This window comes from Narcine bancroftii, chromosome 8 (assembly GCF_036971445.1).
Source record: "Narcine bancroftii isolate sNarBan1 chromosome 8, sNarBan1.hap1, whole genome shotgun sequence".
Classification (NCBI taxonomy): Eukaryota; Metazoa; Chordata; class Chondrichthyes; order Torpediniformes; family Narcinidae; genus Narcine; species Narcine bancroftii.
In genome coordinates this window covers 158,681,792-158,705,355 of record NC_091476.1, presented here as the reverse complement: position 1 = coordinate 158,705,355, position 23,564 = coordinate 158,681,792, and the positions used below count along the sequence as shown (strand labels likewise).

The window sequence follows — 23,564 nt, the reverse complement described above, 5'->3', positions numbered from 1 at the left end:
CATCCTCCCCTCCAGTCAGACGCACAGTCCCTGAACAGTCTGTGATTCTCACATTGGTCTCATTTGTCACCTTACAGCCCACAGAAATCAAGTGGAAGCCAGTTATTCCTGATCTCAAGGGACTAACCAAGAAGAAGACTTCTTGCAGTACCGAATATTCTCTGTGATCCAACATAATTTGTCATAATTTGTCATTTCACTCAGAGCAAAAAGAAAACGGTGTTTTTGTCTGAATTTCTAGGCCAATGTAGCTTTGATGAACGAGATCCATAGGCAATGCTTGGTGAGGCTTCCCTCTGAAGATTTTTGTGTACCAGTTTTGATTTTTGGGCGCACTCTTTTTGACCAATTGCAGTTTTCCATTAAATTTACATTTTTATTTGCATTCAAAATCCCAAGCAATCATTATGATTTTAACTGGCTTCCTCTGGGTACATTTAAGTAGCTGCTATTCTTCCTGACAAAAGGCAAAGGAGGAAAAACCCAACACCCAACCCCAACCCACCAATTTTCCCCTGCAACCGCTGCAACCATGTCTGCCTGTCCCTCATCGGACTTGTCAGCCACAAACGAGCCTGCAGCTGACGTGGACATTTACCCCCTCCATAAATCTTCGTCCACGAAGCCAAGCCAAAGAAGATTCTCCCGTATCCTCTTTCCATTATGCTTATTTTAAATTGTATGTTTGCTGATTCTTTATGACCTTTAATATGAAGCCACGAAAATGAATATTTAAGTTTTGATTTCTAATATATGCACTACTAATGATTACCACACTGCTATTATCGCGCCCATAACCTGGGTTCTTATTCAACCCTGTCTGAAAGGAGTTTGTCTGTTCTCCCCATGCCTACCTGGGTTTCCTTCGGGTGCTTTGGTTTCCTCCAACCCTTCAAAATATACTGGGTTAATTGGGGTATTTGGGTGGCATGGAATTGTGTGCCGGAAGGGCCTGTTACAGCGCTGTATGTCACGTAATACTACATTTAGAATTTAACAAACATGAAATTCTTTAACTTTGTCTACCGTAAGGAAGACCGAGAGATGCCACTTTGTCCAGCACCCTTCACAGAAATGAGGCCCCAGCGAGGAACGAAAGCGCGACCCCGCTGGTTTACAAGACCAGTGCTCTAACCACTGAGCTATCGGAGCCCTTTAATTTAATGTGTAAATTAAATTAATATGAAATCGATATAGAAGTATGTTAGATGCCAATTATTCAATAATTGACTACAGTAGAAATATTTTCATTGCACAGAAGATGGTCTCTAATGGCATGGCACAAGAGTGGTCGAGATCAAATATTTTTATTGCATCGAAGATGGTCTCCAATGGCATGGCACAAGAGTGGTCGAGATCAAAGGACAGCAATTTGCTCTCCAGTTTTTGGTGAATGTAATATGTAGTAAAATTACAATATTCGGCTATCCTATTGTTTTAAATTCCCAATAATTTGACTTCTGGCCCCCCATTTTATTGCGAGATGTTTGAAAAACTCACCGGGTTTCTTTTCCCATGTTTTTCCATGCTCCATGGAGTTTTACCTACAGATTGTCATTCAGTAAGAACTATGAAGGCTGATCGTTCTGCCGCATGGAATCTGGGCGAAACTCTAAAGTTGAAGATGCTGTGATTGTAGTAAAAACACAGCAAGATGCTGGAGGAACTCAGCTGGTCCTTTAGCATCCATAGGAGACAAAGATACATTGCTGACATTTTGGGCCTGAGTCCTTCTTCAAGGAATAAACAGAATGAGCCAAAAGCAGGAAACCTGACAATATACAGTGTCGGCTGGCGGAGGAATCCAGACCAACAAAAGGCATTAACTGGATATGATGAGGTGAGAATGAATTGATTGTCTGTGTGAAAGGAGACAGGGAAATAAGAGAGAAAAAGAAGCGATAGGGGAAGAAGTGAGGGGGATGGTTTTAATAAAAGCCAGAGAGGTTTATATTAATGCTCTCCGGTTGGAGGATTCCAAGTTGCAAGATGAGGTGTTGTTCCTCTAATTTTTGAGAGGTCTCAGTCTGGCAGTGCATTAGACGAAGGGCAGACATGTCAGCAGGGAACATGATGGAGAATTGAAATGGATAGCCACTGGGAGATCCACGCTATTGCAGTGGACAGTCGAGGTGCTCAACAAAGCGATCTCCCAGTCTAGAGGAGACCACAACGGGAACACTGGATGCAGTAGATGACTCCTGCAGATTCACAAGTGAAATGTTGCTTCACTTGGAAGGACTGTTTGGGGCCCTGAATGGTGGTGATGGCACAAGTGGAACATCTCCTGCGGTCACAGAGGTGGGTACCAAGGGGACAAATGGTGGGGAGGGTGGAGAGGGGAATTTGTGTCTAGTGGTGGGATCACGCAGTAGGTGACAGAAATGGCGGAGGAGGATGTGGAAGCTGGTGGGGTGGTTGGTGAGGACAAGAGGAATCCTGGTTGCGTGTGGGAGCAGAGGAGGCCAGGGCAGATGTGCGAGTATTGGAGAATATGCAGGTGGGGGGCTGAGTTGATGGTGGTAGAGGGAAACCCTCTGTGCGTTTGAAGAAGGACATCTGATGATCTTCCGTGGAAGTCCTTGTCCTGGGTGAAGATGGTTGAAGAGGAGGATATCGCCTTCTTCAGAATCCAAATGGATTCTGATCTCTGGGTGTTTTTTTGGCACGTTAAGAAACTTTGAGCCTCACAGATAGGGTGTGAGTTGAGACAAGACTTCTGTGATGATTAGGTGCTAAATGCAGCAGCTGTTGCTACAATTTGTAGCCAGAGACTGCATATTATGTAATCTCTTTGTGACTAAATAACACCAAATAAGTTTATTGTAAACAGTACCAGTTCCTTTCCAATACTGAGAATATTACTTCACACGGTGCTACATGGACATTGTGTCATAGACAACAATAATTCAACCTTGACAATTTTCAATCCTGTTTGGGAATTGAGGGAAGATAATGAGGCAAAATATCGGGCATTTTGTTAGAAATTAGGGAGGTAATTGCCAATTGGCTTGTAAGTAGCATGGTCTGATATTGACTATTATTGTGTTCCTGTTCTTTCACCATGACTGCAGGAATTTGGGGAACTCTCTGAGCTCTCCCTGTGTTTCTTGACAACAATGAGGAATCTACAATGACCAAGTATAGTCTCAGGATAAAACATCATCCATTTACAAGGAGGAACTTATTGTCCAAAGATTGAGTATCTTTGGAATTCTCTACCCCGGAGAGGAGTGAATATGCTGAATAATTCTGGCTCAGCCTTGAACACAATTGAATCTTGTACAATGGGAAAACTAAGGTGGTTGGGTAAAGTCAATGATCTTGTGCAGCGCTGGTTCAAGGGTACGTGAAATAGAAGCAGGATTTGGCTTCATTTAAAAAAAAAAATTAAGGATACAGCATGTTAGAAGACCCTTCCAGCCCATGATGTTCATGCTACCCAATTAACCAACCAACCCACCATGTTTTTTACTGAGCTTGCTTATGCTAAAGTCATCCTTGGACTCAATAGCGTTTTTCATGTACGTGCTGATGGCTTCCTGCTTCACCACAACCCCTGTTCTCTTGGTCCCCAGACCACTTCATGCCTGATGTCCAGTGCACCAAGTATCAGAAACTGAAGCTGTAGTGGAGAGTTGCTTTACAATATAGAAAGGAAAAGAATCAATCACCTTTTTCCTGAGCTATCATTGAATATCTGGCTTGTTTTTCAAAACCAAAATACTGTGGATACTGGAAATCTGAAATTAAAATGTAAAATGCTGGAAGAACTCAGTGGGTTGTTGAGCAAGGGGGTGGGGTGGGGTGGGGGTGGAGAGAAACAAATCAAGTCAATGAGCTGTGAAAAAAATTACAGATAAAATAGGTTTCAAGTTCAAGTTTATTATCATCTGATTGTACATAGACAACCACAAGGAACAGTGTTTTTCCAGACCACGGAGCAAACACATGATGCATTTCTCTCACAGCACAAAATAATCGCATACATGCATAAAATATATTATGAATATTCTGGAATAATTTACTCAGTTTAATTTATACTGTAAATTTTGTAAAGTCCCATTTTAAGAGGCAGACAAAGTGGGGAGGGGAACAACGAACATTGTGATGGAATGGAAGTGAACAAGTGTTCAAATAGAGAGGTAACTGAATAAATTATGAAATAGTGATCGAATGTGGTGAAAGGAGGAGAAACAAAATATTAGATGAAAGGAAAGTAAGTGCTGGAGTCGAGAAACAGATGTGCTGATACCTGAAATTTTGTTCTTTTCTTTAATGTGGGACATAAATCTATTGTTTGATCTGATTTCAAGCATAATCATTTAACGATGCTTGTTCAGCTAAATGGCTCCATGACAATCACCAGCTAATAGCAGGTTGAGATTTTCCTGTAGACGTACAGTGCATGGCTTATTTTCTATTCCTGTTCAGCATTAGTTGTTTTCCAACCTGCCCTACTGACTGATTTGCCTGGACTGGAGATTAATCACTTTGCCCTGTGGCGAGAGGCAATATTGTATGGTTCTATCTCAGTGTTGTGGGAGGCACATGATGTTTTTTGTGTTTCCAATTTGAGGCTAAAGTCTGCATCATTGCGTGCATAAAATTTACTTATGGGTAGACTTTAAACTCATCTCTTTCATGTTAGACGACATGATTTAAGCCTAATTTTCTCTGTTTGAAATCCCTTCACCATTTATATTGTTTACAAGAAATCCGTTTTGTGCGATGTCAGCTTATCACGTAGTCATCTTATTGGCTCCATTTGATTATTGACTTGAGCCCAGTATCAAACTGCATCTGCAGTTTCTATTGTCCACGTCATTTGTTGATTTTGCTGCTGCTTCCATTGACCCTTCAACTCACTCGCTCATGAGTTCTGCATTCCAGACAGCCTTTAAGTTTCTCCTAAAACTCCTACTGGAATTATTAACAATTGTCTTGATTAAATGCTAAATGCCCCTTAATTCTGGTCTCACCCACAAGTGGAAGCTTAAGTTAATTTAAGCACCATATTATAGTGAGAACACTTTTTATTTTAAAAAAAGTCCTGTCAGCTATTAATGAGAAATGACATTCGTCAAGTTTGAAACCATCCGGAGGAATTGATGCTAAATAATGTTTATCAATAAATGGACTTTATAGCCATGGGCAAATCCATGTCATTGGGTTGTTTAACAATGAATTGTAAGGCTGACTATATTTCTTGACTCTTTCATAACCCAGCTTTGTTAAGATACTAGACGAGATTTGAAACTCCAAATCAAATTTATTAGCTGAGATGAATTTTGGTTGTTACTGAAATCATAACTAAAATTAGAATTGCCTGATAGATTCAGTAATGATCTACAAACAAAAAGGGGCAGGCATTTGCACAGATGTGTCTAATTGTTTGTGGATTATTTTAGTACTCGTTGAACAAGGCCCTTCGCACAGGTTGGAGGGGGGGGGGATTCAGAGATTCGAGACTGCAGATGCTGTTATCTTGAGCAAAAACACAAACTGGTGGAGGAACTCGGCCTGAACTGTGGAGTTCCTCTTGGTAATTTGCTTTTTTTTGCACAAGAAGATAAACTTTTTATTGGGCTCAGGCTGGTGGGAAAAGTTTTGCAAATTTGATTGCCAGGGGAGCGTGAAAAGCTGTGACAGGAGTAGTGCCTCGATTTGGCAGAAAGGAGTCTGGAGACTGAGGAGAGGGCTTCTGTATCAAGCCCACAAGGAATTCTGTTGCGATCCTACTTTGTGGAACAGGCACTCTTTTCTCAAGAAACCTCTTGCAGGAATGGATGCTGGAGGCAGGGGCTCTCACAGCATTAACAAGATGAGGACGAATCACAAAGACATAGAAGGGAATTAGCATAGATGAGTACTTGATAATCATGGACAAGGTGGACCCAAGGGCCTGCTCTTTGGCTTTGCAGCTAGAACAAAGGCAGCCACATCATTGTTCTCTTTTATTTTAGTGATTGCCCTCAACTATATGTGTTGTCCTCCCCCCTGCCATGAGCATGCGCTATATAGACACCATAACACCTCCTAGCACTCTAGTTCCCCCGCCCCCCCCATCCTTCAAAACATATGGGGATTGTAGAATAATTGGGGTATTTGGGCAACACTGGCTCATGGCCGGAAGTGCCTGTTATTGTGCTGTCTGTCTAAATTTAGACATCTTAAACATTTATAAACGCCTTGTAGTCAGGATGTATAATGTGCCTACAGATTGTTGGCTTTATTTTCTGCACTGGAAACTGACTTAAATCCATCTTTGCTGCAACATCTGCCCTCAGCTCCAGTAGCAAATGAGATAAGCTTGTGGATGTTTATCATTCAGATAAACCATCCCCATCATCCCACCAGCACCACCTCTGCTCTCTCCCCCAGACCAGCTGGCTAAACATCCCCTGTTGTCGGACGCCAAAGTCCGAAACTCAGCGTTTCTCATTTTTCCCATCTCGCCTCTTGCCTTCTGGAACCACAACTTGTCTCTGAGATCCACTTTCTGCTTTCTCAATCTTAGGCCCCACAAACTACGAACAATTAAAATTCAGATTTACTATCAGAATGCATACATGACATCACATACAACCCTGCAGGCCATGCAGAATTTCGACATCAGTAGTGTAAAAAAGAGCTGTAGTCAAGAAAAGATTTGCATTGAAAAGAGAGAAATGTAAACAAGAAGGAAGTCCAAGCAAACTGTGCAATACAGAAAATAAATATTCAATAATAAATAACGTGCAAAATGAAAGTCCTTAAATAAATCTCTGAGAATTAAAATTTCCTTCCAGGCCTGCAGGACAGTTGACCTTGTTCACCCTTTTCCCACCTCGAGAACTGACTTCCTTTCCTTCAAATCTCTGTTCACCACCTGTCTTCAAGAATCAATCTTTGACCCCTTATTTCTTGGAAACGAATGTCTCATCTCCATCCCTTTTGTTCCTCTTTAATTTTCTTGAATGCATTGTGAATTTATGCCCATCCTACTGGAATCGCTTTTTCAGAATCTTCCAATCCTGTTTGCTAAAGTACCTAAGATATTTTGATCAAAGTTACTCACAATATCCAATGTGTTTGTAAAACGACATCTTGCCTTCCTTCTCTTTCTCAACTCATTCAAGTCATTGTCATCTGATTGTGCAACTTGACGAAGCAGTGTTCTCTGGTCCTCAGTGAAAAACATGCAGACACACATCCAGACATAACTCACACACAGAAAGGGCAAGAATTTTATCTATATAAATAAATAAACATTCTTTTATACGTAGGTGAGGAGTTTCTTTGGTTTTTCAGCATTCTAATGGGAAGAAGCTGTTCCTCAGCCTGGTGGTGCTAGCTCTGATACTCCTGGATCTCATCCCTGACAAGAGCAGCTGAAAGATGCTGTTTGCAAGGTGGAAGGGGTCCTCAATGATTTTGCGAACTCTCTTCAGACAACGATGGCAGTAGATCACATCGATTGTGGTGGGGGGGGGGGGGAGAGATGAGGAGCTTTACAGTTTTAGACGTGATTGAACATTCTGCATTGCTTTTCTACTGTCATCCAGTCATCCACCATCTTGTCATAACCAAAGAACTATCAGTAGTGGATTCTCTACCTTCCCTTTTTGCATCATGTACTTATCAAAACCTCCGTCTGTCGCCCTCCCCCCCACCCATTTCTTATCTATAAACTATCACTATCATGTATTCCATAGCAGAGGATTAAAAGTTCACATGTATGCATTGACGAGATATAGCTCTACTTCACCAGACTCTTTCTTACCTTCGGCTGCCTTTGATATGCTAATCTGCTTTTTTGACATTCATTTGTAAATCAAATAAACTTTCTTGAGACATTATCTTCAGGCAATGTTGCAAACACTACTTTCTAACCATTAATTCCACTCCTCTATAACAGTAACAGAACCTGAGCCAGACAGTTTGTAAACATTGTCATAATGGTCCAGTTGAATTTTGATCTTTGCATTTGTGCCATTATGTAAGGCAGTATTGTCCAACCTCAGTCATAAGGAGATATCACCTGGAAACAGGCTCTTCAGCACACCAAATTCATATTCACCACCAACTATCCGTTTACGCTTATCCTACATTAATCCCATTTTTATTCTCTCTTCATGTTCCACAACTCCCCCTGTTTCGACCATTTGGTGGTGCACTTGGAACAATTTTACAGCCGCTACCTAATTAACAAACTGTACATCCTTGTGATGCGGGTGGAAATTGGAGCACCCGGAAGAATCCACGCAATCCTAGGAAGAAGGTGCACACAGTCCCCAAGTTCTGGCTTTCTGATTTGTATGATCTCCACCAACCTCTGCCTCACTTTCACCAAGTTGCTGAAGTCTTCAAACATGCCTTGGTTATGTCTCGACTTAATCATTCCAATAACATCCTTTGTATTGCTTCCTGTAAATTATGGTTTTCAAAATGTTTTGCTTCACCGAAACTCCCACTAGCTTACGTTGACCTATTATCCGAGTAATTCCTCCTCCTTGAAAGTAACTTTTCAATTTTAAAATTCTCATTTCTATTTTTAAGGGCAGGAACTACTTATGGTGACTCTTTGTCCACTGTACAACAGGGGAAAGTGAAAGAACATGATGTATGTTATATTTTTAGTGTATTATCATGTGACAATATAAAGGAGCCTTGAACTTTTTACATTCTTGAGTGGTCTTGAACTTGTGTCTTTGCATTATGATGAGTAGGATATCGGAGTTCCATCTCTGGCTGAAATTTAATCATCCTGTTGCTGATAACTGAGACAATAGCTACTTGGGGTCTGAACTCTGGAATTCATCTTCTAAAACTTCTCTGTATCTCTCTGTCATTCTTCCATTCTCGCAGATTCTGTTTAAAACCTATCCTTTTAACTAATCATTTGTCCTTGTGCTCCAATCTCCTCATGTGGATTGAATCCACGTGACTATATAATATCCCGGCTGTTGAATTGAAATCTTAAACACTAAAACTAGTTGTACCGCTAATCAAGTTGTTCCTGTATTGTTTTGATACTGACAATGGCCAGCAATGTTCCGCTAATTACCACTCATCCAGGCTATCCTCAGTCTTCAGCAAGGAGATGGTTGAAGGAATTGTCAAACATTGCCATCTAGTACAGTACTTGCTGTATTGCCAGGATCATGTGGCTCTGGGCCTTAATTTAGACATATAATATGGTAACAGGCCCTTTTGGCTCACAAGCCGGTACTGTCCAATTACCCCCATATGACCCACTACCCTGGTATGTTTTGAATGGTGGTAGGAAACTGGAACACGTAGAGGAAATCCATGCAAACACAGGGAGAACTTACAAACTCATTAAAGAAAGCACTGGATTCAAGCCCCGGTTGCTGGCGTTGAAACAGTGTTGTGCCACCTGCTTCGCTAACCAGGCCACCCCAAGCCTTCTCACAAGCTTGGTCCAACTTTAAGTAAATAGCTGAATTACACTGCTGAGCTGAATGATTGTATCAAGGTGGCTTTGAAGGACCCTGGTAAGGCAGAAAGTCTGTGAGCATGATGGGGAAAACACTCCAGTTGCTTGAATGATATCCAGATGTTGTGGATTTGAAGGCAATTCATCCCAGACCAAGAGCACCACAACAGGAGTTTTTCAAGCCATGGACCTGGACCCAACCAGCTCCTTCTTTAGTGTGCCCTTCCATCCTACTTTGGGCAGTACGGTTCACATAGCGGTTAGTACAGTGCTGTTGCAGTGCCAGCAAACTGGGGTTCGTATCCGGTGCTGTCTGCATGGAGTTTGTATGTTCTTCCCATGTTTGCATGGGTTTCCTCTGGGCGTTTTAGTTTCCTCCCACTGTTCAAAAATGTACAGGGGTTGTTGTAGGTCAATTGGGTGTAATTGGACAGCACAGGCTTGTGGGCCAGAAGGGCCTGTTACCATGTTGTGCGTCTAAATTTAAAGGAAGGCGTACTGATGTTTGTGCAATGCTCAATTCCACTTCCTCAACAAATGCTGTTGTGATGGCCTACCATCACTTAAACTTCCTGCTATCAACATGTTGAGAATCACCATTGACCTGAAATTCAACTGGACCAACGACATAAATATTCCATCCATGAGAGCCTGTGGGAGGATGGCCATCCATCTGTAAGTAACTAACCCGACACTTCAAAGTCTTTCTACCAGTTTCAAGGCAAACACAAGGAGCGTGGTGGAACAGTATCCTCTCCTTATCCGCACATGTTCAAGTGCGCTACATTCAATGAGCTCGACACTATCCAGGATAAAAGCAGGACACTTGATTGACATTCTGTCCACCATCCTCTATATTTCTTTCCTCTATTGCTGGTGCATAATGGTTGCAGCATGAACCATCAACATCAGGCCACCCTGACAGCAACCTGTAAACCCATAACCTCAGGGCAAGGACGTAATTCTCCTGGGAATACCGCCCCTCTAAGACGTGCACCATCCTGACTTGCTCAAGGGGGAGAACCAGCAAAATATTCATGCCCAAATCCTGGAATTCCCTTCTTAACCAGTCGATCTGCCTTCATCAGAAGGCCTAAAGCAGTTGGGGGACTTCAGACCTAAAAGGGAAGATAAGCAATGTATACTAGACTTGCCTTCTCTGCTATTGTGGTGAAAAATGGACTCGAACAAGAAAACATAGTGTTTTGGCATCACCTACTCCTGTAAAGTGCTTCAGTAGATTAATGCAGTGTTAAACATGCTTGACAAATGGAGGTACTTGTTGTTAGGTTTCACAATTTGGAATATCCTCTGTTTCTCTGAGGCTGGTTAATATTCTGGCATCCATGTATTTAGAAGTCCCTTGGACTCCCTAACTACTACATCTAATCATGGCTTCAGCCAGAGTGTGGGAGAACAGTCAGTATACGGTGAACTAGAATAGAATTTGGTGAAGAGATTTAGGCCTAGAAGAAGCCTGGATCCAGACTGCCCCTTATTAGCAGCAGTGCTAGCATTCTTGGCAAGCTGGCAACGAGGACAGGGAACAGTTATGCTGTCGATCATCCATCATGAAGATAGTAGACCTGTACTCCTTGGAAACACCACCACTCCTCAAGGGGAGAGTAATCTGTTAGAAAACAATGCAGCAACACTGATGTTGGGAGCTGAGGTGGTAACAGTCTGAGCTTCCATTCCAGCACACAGGCAATATGATACTTCTGCCTGTTCGGCACTCGAACCTGTGGCATAGCAGGGTTGGAGAGTCCATTGAATGAGCAGCCAAAATGGGAAGAATGGGCTCCAAGCACTGTACAAGGCTTTGTGAAAAGCAGAATTAGACCCTGCTCGCACTCCTGAACACTGCAAGCACAATGTCCGAATAACCTACCCATATACTGAGCATTTAATTATGATTTCTCAGCCTCCGGCTGCAGGCTCGCTCAATCTAATGGTTAAGTGCCATCTAAAATTTCATCAGTGTCCTCTACCGCGTAATGCGTGACCTCTCCTTGAGAACCAGTGCCTGTAATCCCGCTTTCCTGTTGTTTGTGAACTGCTGAGCCCTCACTAAAATCATGCTCTGGGATGATGTACCAAGACCATGCACAGCCCAATTTGTGCTGGCTGGTCACTGAAATCTTGATGACGAGGTGGTACAAATTTCGTGCACGCACTGCACTGGGTTGAAAGCTGTGGCTCTCTATACTCACGTTACTTTTTCAGCTGTGTTCACTCATTACCTGCACTCCCTTCCCTTCCTTCCAGTCAACTAGGAAAGAAGTTACACTCATCCTTTCTGAATCATTGGTTGCACCCTATTTGCACAAGTTGTGGGCTCCGGAGAAGACCGTGGGGAAATTACATGAAGATTTACCCCAATGAGCACTGAAATTGGCTCCATGAAATACTCCAACACAGAAATCATTCATCATCTGAAAAGACATGAAAATTTGACAAATTTTATTTTTCAGGGTCTTGTCGCTGCAAATTGTGATTGCACTCAAGCCTCAAGCTCCGTAATTAAAGCTGCTTTGCAGTGGTGGGAGGCATTTTAAAGAGTTTCACAGCAGTTATGAAGCCATAATAGAGCATTGGCAAGCTAACATCCACTTTCCAGCTGGTCCAATTTAGGGTACAAAAGCAAGGAAGTTGTAGAATCATAGGTAAAGATCCTTCAGCTCACCAAGTTCATGTTGGCAATCCACATTTACACCCACTTATACTTAACAATTTACAGTGGCCCATTAACCTTCCAAACTACACATTTTTGGGATGTGGAAAGAGCCAGGAGGGAGCTGGAAGATTCCCACACTGTCGCAGAGAGAGTGTACAACCTCCACACAAAGCATCCCTGGTCAGGGTGGAATTCTGATCTGTGGCAGTGGCTCGACTAGCTGTGCGACTGCACTGCCTACTTTTCATAGACCAACTTGTTGGGTAAAGTGTATGGGTCATAGACAAGAAAGGAATAAAAGAGGAAAGAGTGGATTGGAGGAAATTGGGACCACAAGTCATGATTAGCTTTTGGGAGTTATTCAGGGTTGGAAGAAGAGGGGACATGATGGAGATTGGTTATTGAGGTGTCAGAGTGTGGAATGTGGAACCCCCCCCTCCAACACTTGATTCTCTTAAGCTGTGCAAAAGTATCATGAACATAGACCATTTGTGTTAATAGTACACGTTGATGCTGCTGGGAATATCAAAGATCCTCCGTGCGTTAGCAGGCCAAACATGGCCAGAAAGTAGAATAGTGGGGCTTCATGCATTCTTAATAGCACTTCAAGATCAGTTATCCAAAGATGGTCTATCTTCTAGCACATATCAATTGTGCTAGGGATAGAATCTCCTAGACCTCAATTTCTCTGCTATTTATCCTTTTAAGAAATATCTTAAAATTTCCTCCATTGGCCAAACCACATTCTTGTGATATAGGTTACATATTGTATACCTATTTCTGCCCGTTGAATCCATGTTGGCTGCCATCAGACCAATCCCAAAAATCCCATTCCCCTTCTTCTTATTCTCAGTAGCTCTGCAATGTATTTTCTTTCATGTGTCTATCATTGTTTTGATTCTTTTGCACTTGGCTACATCATGGGCAGTATGATCTGTTAAACCGCAGACACATCTTTGGGATACGGGAGGCAGCCTGATCACTCAAAGGAGACCCACAACGTCTCAAGGGTTAGGGTTTCGAGTCTATTATCAATGTCAAATATTTTTTGTTCATTCTCATTGCCTATTTTGTAATGTTTTAAAGGCCCAGTAAAATAGGCTTCTGTGGATGTTTAATAGTAGAAAAGCAAGCATGATTTTTTTTTAAAAAGGTGACAGACCATTAAGTGTTGTCACCAAGATGTTTGAGTGTTGCCATTTCATGAATTACAGAATGCCAATAGGCCAATTTAGCAAGAAAGGGCAGATTTGTCCTCTTCATGGGGGTTTTGTATCTCATTATGTAATTATATAGGCCATCATAAAGGCAAAAACAGAGTTCTACTTTTCATAGACCAACTTGTTGGGTAAAGTGTATGGGTCATAGACAAGAAAGGAATAAAAGAGGAAAGAGTGGATTGGAGGAAATTGGGACCACAAGGGGTCAGGGATGGATGGGTTTAGTCATGATTAGCTTTTGGGAGTTATAGTCTCATTGTTTTAGATGATCATTCATGTTGGTGGTTTATATAACAAAGAGAAGAGTCTTGCATTTGGAAGAATGAGAATATATTGGCATGTTGGTGACGACAAACAGTTTTATGAGCTGTTGAATTTGACATCCTGGAAAGCTTTGGATCTTTCATTCAATGATAATATCAAAATGGAGTTTTTAAATTAAAATTTTGATAAATTTTAAAAATATATAGGCATAGAGCACAATAAAAGACCATTTCAGCTTACCCCCAATTAACCTACACCCCTGGTACGTTTCAATTTTATTTTTGGAAGAAGAAATAAACCTTGGGCTTGCAGGAAAAGACTGTTGTGCAATTTCAATCTTGTCCTCTCTGTATGGTAGTAAAATGCTTATGGTCATGTATCTGCTTTGGGGTCATATTTCTGTAAATATGGTTTAGGGTCTTCAACTTAGAGGGTGGAGAAAGCTAAGATCAATTTAATAGAAGAGATTTGGAATGATTAAATATGGATGTTGTTAGCACTGGTAAAGATCATAGTTTTAAGGTAAAGTGAGGTGAGAAGAAGAGAGCTATGATTCAGACGGCAGTGGTTGATGGGAAGGAGTTTGGTGGTAAAGATATTAATATCTTTTTAAAATTATTTACAAGGCAGTCAAATCTGATTTCAGCCATTGAAACCCATGCCACCCACTTAATTTACCACTCTTTATATTTATGGAGGGTGGGAGGAAACTGGATCACCCATGGAGAACTCACACAGGACACAGAGAGAACATACAAATCCCTTACAGATAGAGTCGGATTTGAAATCAGGTCACTGTGATCGCATTGCGCTACCTGCTACACGAACAGTTTAGAAAATCCAGGAAAAGGTAAAAGATTTGCAGGGCATTGTGGAAAGATTGGGGGAATTGAATAAATTGGATGGTCCTTTCAAACGCGGAGGAAGGTACCTTGGGACACATGGCCTTGTACTGCCCTGAATAACTTAATGATGCTAAAAACTACTGCTGTGGTACTCGTGAGATTCTGCATTTTTTAAGTGTTCCATCACCTGTCACCTTTTAGTCATTAATGCTGAGAATTATTTACATGACTTTAGAAGTGTACAATAACAATGACACATCATGTTTATGAATGAAAAGTAGTGAATGTTAATTCAGTTCCATAAGCATCATATTGTATGTTTGAGTGGCTGTCATCCACGGCTACTGATAAAAAAATAATTGTTTGTGCACATTTCAATTCACATTAAAGATAATCCTAAATATTATAATAGTTTTTAGGAGATGTTGGAAATGCTTCTTCATTCTAGTTGGATCTAATTACCATGTTTCATTCAAATGAGGTGACCTTGATTTTGTATTAATGCAAAATGTGTTACATATTTCTGGAGGAAGATAAATGAGGTAACATTCTGTCAAGGCTCACAGCACCATCACTTAACACTACTGCAAAATTAACTCCAAATTAACACTGCAAATCACTTTTGCAATTCATTGCCGAAACTTCATTTTTTTTACCCTTTTAATTCAGTGCTAGAATTGTGTTGATGTGAAATAAAATATGTGTGTGTGCAAGTGTGATAAGAAATCTCATCGACGTGATCAGCAATGAATTTTGTGACCTTAATTAGATTGGCATTCAATATTATGGACCAATTGGAAATGTGTTCAACCTGTGAATTTTTGATATCACCCGTCTCACCTGTTCAGTGAAGCTTCCAGTTCCTTCCACTGTAACTGCCTTTAAAAAGACAACAGTAGAGGCTTGGATTAAATTTTCCCACCTTTGTAACTTTGTAGTTAAAGCAAGGGAAAGGGCAATCATCTTAAAAAATGACTGAATAGTGCCTTTTTTAAAAATGTCATCTGAAAAAAGCACAGATTCTCAACTTTTTAATTATTTCTTGATATCATTAGGTTTCGATTTGTGGAACTTACACTGAAACATGCACCACTTTAAAGTTTTCTTTTAATCCATTAAACTGTAAAGGATGATTGGATTTATTTGTGGATTACATATTTAAATTTGGATGTAAAAAATCTATTTGCTTAATTGGTTTAAAATTAATGTTGTAAACTCTTTCTGTTAATTAATTTTTTGGGATGTGAGTGTCGTCAATTGGGCCACTATTTATTACCCATATTCCTAGTTCTGGAGAAGACAATGGTGAACCACTGTAAACTGCTCCAATCCTTCTGGGTTACAATGCAGTTGGCTCAGGAGTTTTGGCCTTTAGACATAACGAGAATGAAGGAACAGTGATTTATTTCCAAGTTCAGATGGCGCATGCCCTTGAGAGTAATCTGCACCTGGTGGAGTTCCCCTGTACCGAAAGCTTTCATGTGGTTACAGATTGGGAGTTTGGGAAGTGCTGTCAGAGTAGCCCAGGTGAATAAACATCATGCATTTTGTACATGCTACACACTGAAGCAAATGAACACCTGTAGTGGAGAGAAGGAGTGTTTAGGGTGATGGGTGTTGATCAAACTGGTTGCTTTGTCCTGGGTGGCACTGAGCTTCTTGAACATCAACTAAATAATTGGAGAATATTCCAACACATTCCTGATGTGTGACTGGTTGATGGTGGAAAGGCTTTCAGGTGTTAGGAGGCGAGTCATTTCACTGCATGATACCCAGATGCTGACCTGCTCTTTTTGCCACAGCTTTTGGTGTCATGCTTACATTACCACTCGTACGTTCTGCTCCAAGTCGTACACTACCCTAAATTGAAAATATATATGGAACACCTTCTTCATTATTGCTGGGCCTAAATTCTGAGAGGTTCTACCTTGCAGCATGTGGGATTACAGTCATATTAGTATAGCACAGATGAGATGCTCAGTCAATCTATCTAATGTGTTTTTATTGTACTTTTTAGAATTTTATGTGGTACTGAGGATGAGTAACTCACATCATAATTCAATTCTTTCTTTCACCTCAAATCACAAGAATTTGGTGGTGAATTGAAAGAAAATAAAATCTATTGGCATTTTTGTTTGATAACGATATCTGGCATATGTAATGTTTGGGATGGGCCATTTTAAGGATTGTAGCCCTGTTTGTATATATTGTGACAAAGTTTATCCGAGAACATTCCAGTGATTCTTTGTCTCTCAGGAGAAGCAGGCTGCCTGAAAAGTAACAGGCACACTAAAGAAATATTGGGCGGCTCTCTGATAAGCCAGTTCAGTGAAAACACTGCCTGTCCTCCAATATCATTGTGCAAATGAGTGATTAACTGTAACAAATATGATGAGATACATAATTCAATCCAGTCAGTCTAAACATCACAGTCTTGGTCTTAACTTTGAAATTGATGTTGACTGCAAAATTTTAACTGCATCACAATCTGCTCAATGACATTCTATCACTGATTTTCATTTAAGTAGAACATTGATGACACAAGATGCCACTTTCAAATTTTATCAGCTTCACTTTTCCTTCTAAATCTTTTTCAAGGAGTGGGCAATGAATGGAATTGGCATCCTAAATTCAATTGCATCATTCTGTGTGATTTGCTTTAATATAGACAGTTGGGTGATGTGAAGGGCAGTGTGCAAAAGATACCTGGGCGCCTGCTGATGTCAACCACAAGGTTGAATGCCCTGCATTGGACATATTTGTGTGCCCTCTTTCCCAAACTGGCAATTGATTGAATCTTGAGTCAAGGTCAAATGCAAACTACTTCCTAACCATTTCATAATTGTTTATTCTTGTTGAAATATGAACCCATTGGCTGTTTTTAGCCATTGCCTTTCTATTATTGGAGTTGCTATGACATCACAATGAGGTATTCTGACAATTTTAGTCATACTATCATTTCACAGCAATGCATTAATATAATTCAATTTTTTTGACATATTGTAGAGCATGAAGGCATCCGTTCCTAATGAAAGACGATGCAACTTTAACATTTTTGGTTTGTATAGCACAGATAGTCATGACCCTGTTTAATCATTTGTTTCACCTGAAGAAAAATAATCTTCACACGCCACCTGCTATTCCCCAAATGAATATTTGCTTCCAGACATCTGCCAATAAATTTCTTGTCCTCCTTATAATAAACTGTTTGTTATTGTGCATCATTCCCCCCCACCCTCCCCACCCCTTCACTTCTGGAAATTGATGTGTTGCTCTTGTTCTCTGGGCATCCAAGGATGTTTCTGTGAAAAGGAGCTGGGTTGTGGGGGATTGATGCATTGCAGGCCAGTGCTTTACGATGGGATGCTGGCATACTAGTGCAGAGAGCACTGCATGCTGCAAAACAACATGCCAGCATGCTGTTCCATGGAGCAATTCACCTTTTTAATCCACATGCTGTGTTTCTGATCTCTGTCGTGCTGCTGCAGTGGAGTTGCCAACAAATGGCAGAAGAGGTGATGGGAATGAAAATGAGATAGATTCAGATTCTAAATGTAGGACAAGTGCTTTTTGGCCGATTACCTTATTAGTCCATTATGTAGGTCACAGCAGTTCCTTCCAAGCTGTTTACACATGATACATCCTGGCAAACCATTTTATCAAAGTCCTCCACGTACCCAAGTCAACTTTTCACTTTTACCAATATAGTTAGACAATTTCACAAATAAAAGTTACATTAAAAAAGAAATCTTTGTGGGTTTTGGAATAAAATTTGAAATGCGTAACAGACGAAACTAGAGGAAGGATGAAAGGTTTAGTGTTTAAAGCGTAACCTTTTGTCAGAATTTGTGAAGTTTAAAGTTGGCTTTTTCCCATTCTCGACAGATGGCACCTGAAATGTTGAACCCATCTCGCAATTTGTTTTTGTTAAAATTTTCCCACATTCACATTATTTTGCTTTCTGTAAGTTGTGTTTCTGGTAGATGTTTGCTGTGAAATTGGGAAGAGAACACAGTCGAACACTGATATACCTGGTCAGAAAGCCCGATGTTTCTGTGTCTGGCCCACTGGCCATGTTTCCATCGTTGCCTTTAAACTCACCAAAGGTGAGTGTGTGCCCTTCAAAATCACTGGGGACTGTTTCCTGTCCTCCTTTGAAGATTACTGGGTTTATTATAAGACTGAAACAGCTATAAAAGTGTTTTAAATTGCACGGGAGTGGGGGGGAAAGGAGGAGGTATCAAACTAATAAAACATTTCTTTGGCTTGGCTTCGCGGACAAAGATTTATGGAGGGGGTAAAAGTTCACGTCAGCTGCAGGCTCGTTTGTGGCTGACAAGTCCGTTGCGGGACAGGCAGACACGGTTGCAGCGGCTGCAGGGGAAAATTGGTTGGTTGGGGTTGGGTGTTGGGTTTTTCCTCCTTTGCCTTTTGTCAGTGAGGTGGGCTCTGCGGTCTTCTTCAAAGGAGGTTGCTGCCCGCCAAACTGTGAGGCGCCAAGATGCACGGTTTGAGGCGATATCAGCTCACTGGCGGTGGTCAATGTGGCAGGCACCAAGAGATTTCTTTAGGCAGTCCTTGTACCTTTTCTTTGGTGCACCTCTGTCACGGTGGCCAGTGGAGAGCTCGCCATATAACACGATCTTGGGAAGGCGATGGTCCTCCATTCTGGAGACGTGACCCACCCCGCGCAGCTGGATCTTCAGCAGCGTGGACTCGATGCTGTCGACCTCTGCCATCTCGAGTACTCCGACATTAGGGATGAAAGCGCTCCAATGGATGTTGAGGATGGAGCGGAGACAACGCTGGTGGAAGCGTTCTAGGAGCCGTAGGTGATGCCGGTAGAGGACCCATGATTCCGAGCCGAACAGGAGTGTGGGTATGACAACAGCTCTGTATACGCTTATCTTTGTGAGGTTTTTCAGTTGGTTGTTTTTCCAGACTCTTTTGTGTAGTCTTCCAAAGGCATTATTTGCCTTGGCGAGTCTGTTGTCTATCTCATTGTCGATCCTTGCATCTGATGAAATGGTGCAGCCGAGATAGGTAAACTGGTTGACCGTTTTGAGTTTTGTGTGCCCGATGGATATGTGAGGGGGCTGGTGGTCATGGTGGGGAGCTGGCTGATGGAGGACCTCAGTTTTCTTCAGGCTGACTTCCAGGCCAAACATTTTGGCAGTTTCCGCAAAGCAGGACGTCAAGCGCTGAAGAGCTGGCTCTGAATGGGCAACTAAAGCGGCATCGTCTGCAAAGAGTAGTTCACGGACAAGTTTCTCTTGTGTCTTGGTGTGAGCTTGCAGGCGCCTCAGATTGAAGAGACTGCCATCCGTGCGGTACCGGATGTAAACAGCGTCTTCATTGTTAGTCTAGAAAATCTACTAGTCTGGCACAGCACTGTCAGAGCACCTCATCTTGGTACATGTGACATTGCACTTGAACTTGAGCACGTTGGATAATCCTGCATTTTTTTTGAAAGTGGGCTTTAGTAAAAGATGCATTGGCATCTTCTTTTCTGCTCCAAACAAAGCCTCCCACCAGAGCTGTCTCCATCTTTTGGTTTTGCCTGCTGATTGATTTGTGATTTCCAGCCTTGATTATTTATTTTTGGGTTGGGGAGGGGATGCCGAATATTTGCAATTTTATTTTAATTTTGCGTATAGTTTAGGAGCATAATAGCCTGTCTTTTCATGTACTGAGAGAGGCCAGTTGAGTTATTTTGGGCCATGCTTGAGGACAAAGAAAATTACATTGCTCCCCATGAGATCATTTAACGGTATCTTAAATAAGTTTGGTGCATCCCCTGTTTTAACCAGGAGGTAATTATAGTATTGTCTGCTCTTCATGGATGTTTTAAATGGTGGTTCGTGACATTTACCTTTTCCAACTACTTCATCTTATTTAGTAATCTAAAATGTAATAAAATAATTCTCTATCTTAATTGATTGTACATTTTTTTTGTTCTCTGATCATTCTTTTCACATGGTTATGGAGGCTGAGCTTTTTTTCCACTTTCTCACAGGGCAGATACACCAACTTTAGGCTTTGGCCTACCGAGATGGTTTAATATTTTCCCTGTAACCTGGTGACCAAGATTGAGGCCAGAGGAATGGCCACATGACAATACAGCTTTCCAAACTTTCTTAATACTGTCTTCCCACTCTATTCTCAATTAAGTGTGTAAAGGAGTTAACATTGTTTTTGCTTCATTAAACAAAATGGTGATTTAATCTGAATCAGATATCTCATCAAGATAAGTTTCCTTCTTTATTTTTTTTTGCATTTTCTGCTTCAGCGTTTTCCAGTTTCTTAAAAGGCAATGGAAGTTCTGACATGTTTAAATGAAATATTGGCCCTCATGGTGTGGCCTGCTCTTTATTTCCCACAGTTGACCTCTTTATTCCAGTTTCTTTATTCTTCTTATCAAAATCCTGACCTCCTTCAGGTTTGCTGTTCATTTTTAAATAATCTTCTTGAATAATTTACCTGGAACTGAGTAATCTTTAACAGCTGATGCAGTTAGGGTCAGCAAGGAATGCAGGGGCACAGTGTAACAGGCTATTATCACATTTTTTGGCTTGCATATTCCTGCTAAGCTTCCATAATTTGCATTCTTGGCCCATTTGTCCGAACTGCTGTTGAATCTCAGTTTATAATAAAGTTAAGCATTTTGTGGTGGTTGTCATCTGAGGAATAACTTTAACTGTAATGCGCAGGGAAGCACTGAGCATTAGTGACTTAACCAGGAAACTACCTACTTTGATTTCCCTGAGACATTGTCAGATAAAAAGGAGAAATAGAAGAGAGTTATTCTGCAATTCTTGTCTGCTCTGTCATTTTTTTTAAACCATTTTATTGCATAAACCCTAAAACCTTTGTGTTGGAGCAGGGGTACCCAACCTTTTTAATTTGGACATACAGCACGGTAACAGGCCATTTCAGGCCACATGTACGTACCAGGAGTGTAGGTTAATTGGGCGCCACGGACACATAGGCCGAAATGGCCTGTAACTGTGCTGTATGTCTAAATTAAAAATGTAAGATTAAAAGGTTGGCTACCCCTGTTTTGAAGGAACTCAGCAGGACATGGAGCATCCATAGGAAGTAAAGGGTAACCGAGGTTTTGGACCTGAGCCTTCGACAAAAAAAAACAGGCAGGTGCCTGAAATCAAGGGTGGGAGGAGCACAGGCCAACAGGAAAAGGTCATGGGTGGATACAGATGGAAGTGTGGACAAGAAAACCTCACCTGTGACCCTTTCCTCCCCCCTCTCCTTCCCCACCCCCAACCTTTTTATTCGGGTTCCTTGACAAGGGGGCCAACCCAAAATGTTGGTTGCTCTACTTCTTATGGATGCTGCATGGCCAGTCACAAAAAAGGCTCACCAGCGGAAAGGGCAGCACAGTTGGCACAAGTGTAGGCGGAACGCCTTTCCAGCACCAGTTATCAGGACCGAACTTGGGCTAGAACCCTGTGCTGTCTGTAAGAACTTTGTACATTCTCCCTTTGTCTGCGAGGCTTTTCTCCGAGGGCTCCTGTTTCCTCCCACCTTTCAAAACATATCGGGGGTGTAGGTTAATGGGGTGTAAATTGGGTGGCACGGACTTGTAGGGCCAAATTGGCCTGTTACTGTGCTGTATGTCTAATATTTGTTTGAGGAGATTTGGGTCATCACCAAAGAGTCTTGTAAACTTCTACAGGTGGAGAGCATTCTGCTTGGTTGTGTCACGGCCTGGTATGGAAGCCCCAACTCTCGGGTCAAGAACCAGAGTTTGTTAACTCTGCCTGTGACATCACAGGCACCAGGCTTCATTCCATCGAGGACCTCCACAAGAGTGTGTATCTTAAAAAATAAAAGCAGCCTCTATCCTCAAAGATTCCCACCACCCAGGCCATGCCCTCTTCGCTCTGCTACCGTCAGGAAAAAGGACAGTAGGCTAAAGATGAGCACTCAGTGGCACAAGGACAGCTTCTTCCCCACTGCCATCAGATTCCTGAATAACCAATGAATCAAAGACACGGCCTTACTTTTCTTGCACTATTTGTTTATATAGTCATGTTGTAAGATGGTTATAAATATGTATGTTTGCTGCCACAAAACACCAAATTTCATGATTTGTTCGTGACAATAAATTCTGAATCTGATTATCTGCATTTATTCGTGTAAACTGTGCACCCTATTTTTATATATTGCTGCGACCAAATCTATGTCAGGTGATCTGCTGCTTGCCACTATTGTAAGAAACATCAATATTTTGCTCATCTTTTGCTGACTGTTTGGATCCATACTCAGATTACACTGAACAACAAATTTTTTAAAGGTTTTTAAAAGGTTTGTGTCCAGTTTAAAAAAAAAGGAGATAATTTCATATTTGCTGTATCATGTCGAAAGTTGGAGAAACATTAAATGAACTTTTACTGAATTTAGCATGTTTAGTCACATAATGATGCTGAGACATTGTCAAGGTGGCACAGTTAGAAATGTGGTTAGTGGAACATTGTTGTGGTGCTAGCGATTGGGACTGGAGTTCGAATCCGGCGCTGTCTGTAAGGAGTTTGTACGTTCTCCCCATGTCTGCGTGAGTTTTCCCTGGGGGCTCCGGTTTCCTCCCACAATTCAGAAATGAACCGAGGTGCAGAACAATTGGATCTAATTGGGCCGCACAGTCTCATGGGCCTAAAGGGCTTGTTACTATGTCTGAAATTCAAATTGTGTTATTTCAACTGGCCTAAAAATGTTTTGCCACTGTATTTCATTTGTGCTCAGCATCTGATGCCTCTTGTGTCAGTGTCCAACAATAGTTGGCCAGCACTGATCGATTCCAGTTGCACCGATACAGCTTTTCCATGCTCACAATGTTCTGGTGAAACATTTCACCATGTTCGTCACTGTCTACACCGTCATCAGCTGGGAAGAGATCTAAGTGCGAATGCAGAAAATGGACATGAAAATGAACAATGCATTTCATGGTTTTGTATGCTTGAAGTAGATTTAAAATATGGCAAGAAATTTTAAAAAAAAAGGTTATATCTAAAAACCCTTGGTAGGAAAATGTTAGTGATTTTTGTGATCAGCAACTCAAAATCCATAAAATACACCCAAAAATGTTCAGGAAGCAAAAA

General features: G+C 41.4%; 1 protein-coding gene across 7 annotated transcripts in view; it reads left to right on the top strand.

Annotated features, from left to right (window-relative positions):
• LOC138741470 (calcipressin-3-like) overlaps window positions 1-23,564 on the top strand; it is a 116,508-nt gene that overhangs the window by 68,320 nt on the left and 24,624 nt on the right. For 2 of the 7 annotated variants that reach the window (XM_069895639.1, XM_069895636.1), the window contains exon 1: window positions 1,640-1,840. The exons of the other annotated variants lie outside the window; for them this stretch is intronic. In XM_069895639.1, the coding sequence (XP_069751740.1) occupies window positions 1,655-1,840 (186 nt within the window). In that variant the 5' untranslated portion in view covers window positions 1,640-1,654. Of the gene's footprint in view, window positions 1-1,639; window positions 1,841-23,564 lie in introns of those variants that run through there. 7 annotated transcript variants of the gene reach the window in all.